General features: G+C 48.3%; 1 protein-coding gene across 1 annotated transcript in view; it reads right to left on the bottom strand.

Annotated features, from left to right (window-relative positions):
- The window catches only part of STAB1 (stabilin 1), a 57,048-nt gene that overhangs the window by 18,001 nt on the left and 35,184 nt on the right, over positions 1-3,863 (bottom strand). Inside the window, exons 36-39 of the mRNA XM_009891283.1 lie at positions 2,993-3,049; positions 2,073-2,168; positions 768-963; positions 208-303 (exon numbers count right to left, since the gene is read on the bottom strand). Coding sequence (XP_009889585.1) covers positions 208-303; positions 768-963; positions 2,073-2,168; positions 2,993-3,049 — 445 coding nt within the window. The remainder of the gene's footprint in view (positions 1-207; positions 304-767; positions 964-2,072; positions 2,169-2,992; positions 3,050-3,863) is intronic.

The following is a 3,863-nucleotide window of genomic DNA, read 5'->3' as shown; positions in this document are numbered from 1 at the left end:
AATTTCACCCAAATAACTCCAAGGCTCATGTGCTGTTGGGGAAGTCACACCACAAATTCAGCGTTTGTGCAGGAACAAACTAGCACAGTCTGATAAGCTTTTGGGGGGATGCAAAGCATGTGCAACTGCGGTCACCTTGCTCAGCTAACACAGATTTCTCTGCCAAAAAGGCAGTATTACACCATGGGCCCCTTCACACTCACGTACTTTCTTGGCAGGTAGGGCCCTTCCATCCTGGGAAACACTCGCAGCTCCCATCCCCTTGCAGTCCGTCGTTACATATGCCATTGTCGCAGGCACATTCTGCAGGGGAAATATAAACACTCGTCACTGTCAAACCAACCAGGTTTCACAAGCAGGGTCTTGCTGCCGTTTCACTGGCTGCTCTGTTCCTAATCCAACACATCAAACTGCCATAAAGAAAATGTCACAGGTGTATCAGCTCTTGTTCCCTCGCTACTAGGACAAAAAGGCCAGGAACAGACCACCCGCCTTTACTTTCGGTACTCTGGGTGAGAGCAGTACGAGCAGCAGAGCACAGTCAGTCATGCCTTGGTTTGAGGATGAAAAATGGGGCGACTCCTCTGGCTGACCACAAGCGCTCACAAGCTTCCCTCTCTCGGTGGTCTGCCAGCTGTTCGCCTGTCTCAGAGGTCCTGGGACATTGCCTCCCTCCTGCCACCCCTCCCGAGAGCTGAGATGTGGCCAATTTTCTCCCCTTGCAAGCAGGATGGTAGAGGCAAGCTGCCAACAGCCACCAGTGTCACCTGATTTGCAGTCAACTCCGTATCGGCCCACTTCACACATTTCACAGGCGGTGCCGTGGAAACCCTCCAGGCATCGGCACTCTCCACTGCCCTCGATGCCATCCTGGCATTCCCCGTTCCCAGAGCACCACTGGCCTGGCTTTCCTGGGCACATCTCGCACATGTGTCCGTAGTAGCCGGGACAGCAGACGGATCTCTGAAGAACCAACAAGAACAAGTTGGGGTGATCTGTCTTGTGCAGCGCAGACAAGGTATAGCTTTATTGTGGAAGCTACTCTATTCCTTTAACTATGTGATAGACATAATTTCTGAAAACACATGAAAAGGCTGGATGCGCGCAGCTAAGATGGAGCGAACCCCCTAAAATGGGGTGCTCTGTTGCCCAGAGCTTCATGTAAAGGTCTGCACTGTCCTTGAGCAACACCGGCCATTTGGTGAGTAACGCAAATGTTCAGTCCTCTGCCCATCCAGGCTATCTCCTGCCTGTGTCCTTACTGTGTCCCTCCATTACTATACTCCGTTGGGCAGAGAAAGGCTCTGCCAAAAGGTGATTTGGTGCAGAAGCCTGATTAACTGCTCTCACTTCATTCTGCATCTACCCACAGAGGGAGGAAACCATGATGGGACCAAGTTAGACAGTACAGATGAAGAGAAACATCATCTAACAAAGTGATGCAGAAGTGTCCAGTGCTGACTGAAGCTCTGCATGTGACTACTGTATGTCTGACTCCCTCTCTCCCTTCTCCTCAGTCTCCCATTCCCACTAAACCTCCCAGGGAGATGCTTCAATACCTATAAGAGCTCAAATTCACACAAGTCTTTCTTTCACTATTTCCTCTTCAAGTTTTTTCTCCCACCCATGCATTTTCACAAAACTTGTAGCGGCCATAATAGCTGCGAGACCTTCTGCTCCTCCCTTTGGTTTGGCTCCAATTAGTCATCAGTTATTCGGGAAGGCACATGCACAAGTAAAATACCATCATTCATGCCTCATTTCCTTAAGGAAACCAGACTACAAACATTCAACTCCTTCTCTTCCTCTGCAAGACAAAACTCAAAGCAACAATACCAAAGCAGCAGACCACAATCCATCACTGCGCAGACGTTTCCGCAGATTTGTTTTTTTTTCTCCAGTGCCCTCTATCTCCAGAATGGAGAACAGCTCCCACCCAGACAAGCCCAGTCTCAGCTACGCAATGGCACAAACGCAACCAGACCTTCCACACAGGCTGTATTTCCATGGCTGTATTTCTAATACCCATCTTGCTTTTGTCAAAATGAATGAAAGGCAAATGTTTTTCTTACCAGAGAAACTTTTGCACAGGTGAAATGGCAGCCCAGTATTGCTGTATCCCCAGAGCGCAGCTCACAGCGAGAGAGATTCTTGCTTCCTGGCAATTCCTGCAGATATAATTAACACGGACACAGATAGAAGATATTACAATATTTAGACAAACCTTGTACATTTTGACACATAAGGCAGTGTTCTTGCCTAACGGAGGAATAACACTTTTCATCCTACAGGAAGAGCCCCCAAAATTTGGGCTATCCAGAGCTGAAGACCAATGAGGCATCTCTAGATGTGAGGTCACCACACAGAGTCTATTTTGTTACCTGCCAAATCCATGGTATACACGTCAGTGTGAATACTGAGAAAAAGTAATGGGAAAATTTCTGGCATATAGTAAAGCAATGAAGCCTAAGAAGCCAGATGTCACTGCTAGGCAATTCATAGCCAGCACGGAGATGAAATGTTTAGTTGTTTTCCTCTCTGGAAACATTTGCCACTCACGCACAAACAAGCTGCAGGCACAACCAGCCCATCTGTGTGAACAAATCCATGGTCCAGGCTGGGAAATTGTTATTGGCACTCCTAAACTGGCTTTCCTTGATAATGTCAAAAGAGTAAAAGATGAAAAAAAGACATCTCTTCTTCCCTCCTAAAAGGGGAAACTCCCCACCCTGCATGCTCTAAAGAGCTTCCGAAATCCAGGCAAAGCCTGCTGCCAGCTCTGTAAGGAGCCTCATGGTTCGTGGTTGTGTTTTTCCTGCGTAAGCATCCCTTGGTTTCTGCTTTCTCTTACAAACCTTGCTAATGAGTGAGCCACAGAAGACTCAAGGGCACATTTTTTGAGGTATCGAGATGACATCTATAGAGCAGTAAAAGGACATCAAAGCACTATCTGCAAACAGTCTGTGAGATGTCACATGAATCAAAGACTCACCACAAGAACCGATCCAGGCGGACACTTGATCCCCTTTGCACACTTGCCGCATTTTGACTAAGGCACAGAGAACAGGACAAGTCAGATACGTGCCCTCTACCCACGTCACACCAAGACACTAATATTGAATTACAAATGGTGCTGTACGGGCTGCTGGCTGGGACAAAGACAAAGGTGTATTTATCTCCGTGGCTCAAAACACCAAAAGAAGAAAAATCATGATGCATGACTCTCAGGTCCTGGATACTATCAAAGGCTTCACACAAGGTGAAGCACTTTGATAATTCCTGCACTCCAGTGGCATACACAAGGTCTTATTTCTGCACTCCAGAGACTGTACCACAAATCAAACCAGAAGAGATTTGGGTTTTGATCTGAGATGAGGTAGGGCTTTCTGCAGGCCGGGAGTTCCTTCACGCAAGGCTGCAAATACTCTTTTTCTGATCTGCAACAAGGCAGGCACACCTCAGTCTGACCCTGCAACCTTCAGATGGCCAAGAGCCACAAGATACATGCGGGCTGGACTTTGGCCATGACTCCCAGACAGACCACAGCATTTCCTAGGGGAGCTTGTAGTCATGCCATGCAAGAATTGGGCCGGATTCTCCTTCCACAGCTGAGTATCTGGGGGTCCCTGCACCAGCCTGCCCCACGGCTGGCACTGTGAGCGAGCCCCAGCATGTGAACTGAACGTGATCTGCACGGGAGCTGCAGATCTGCTGCATTAGAAATACAGAGCCTGAGCCTAGGAGGTGCCAAGTCCCCATGATGCCCCATTTCACATGAGGCTCATCTGGGGTCAGACCACAAGCTACTGTCTCATCCAAGCGGAAAAAACAAGGTAGGTTGTCTGCTATTCATCAGTTTGGTT

This window comes from Charadrius vociferus, unplaced genomic scaffold (assembly GCF_000708025.1).
Source record: "Charadrius vociferus isolate BGI_N301 unplaced genomic scaffold, ASM70802v2 scaffold758, whole genome shotgun sequence".
In the NCBI taxonomy this organism is placed as follows: domain Eukaryota; kingdom Metazoa; phylum Chordata; class Aves; order Charadriiformes; family Charadriidae; genus Charadrius; species Charadrius vociferus.
The sequence above is the reverse complement of the archived record's forward strand: the minus strand, read 5'-3'. Positions and strand labels throughout refer to the sequence as shown.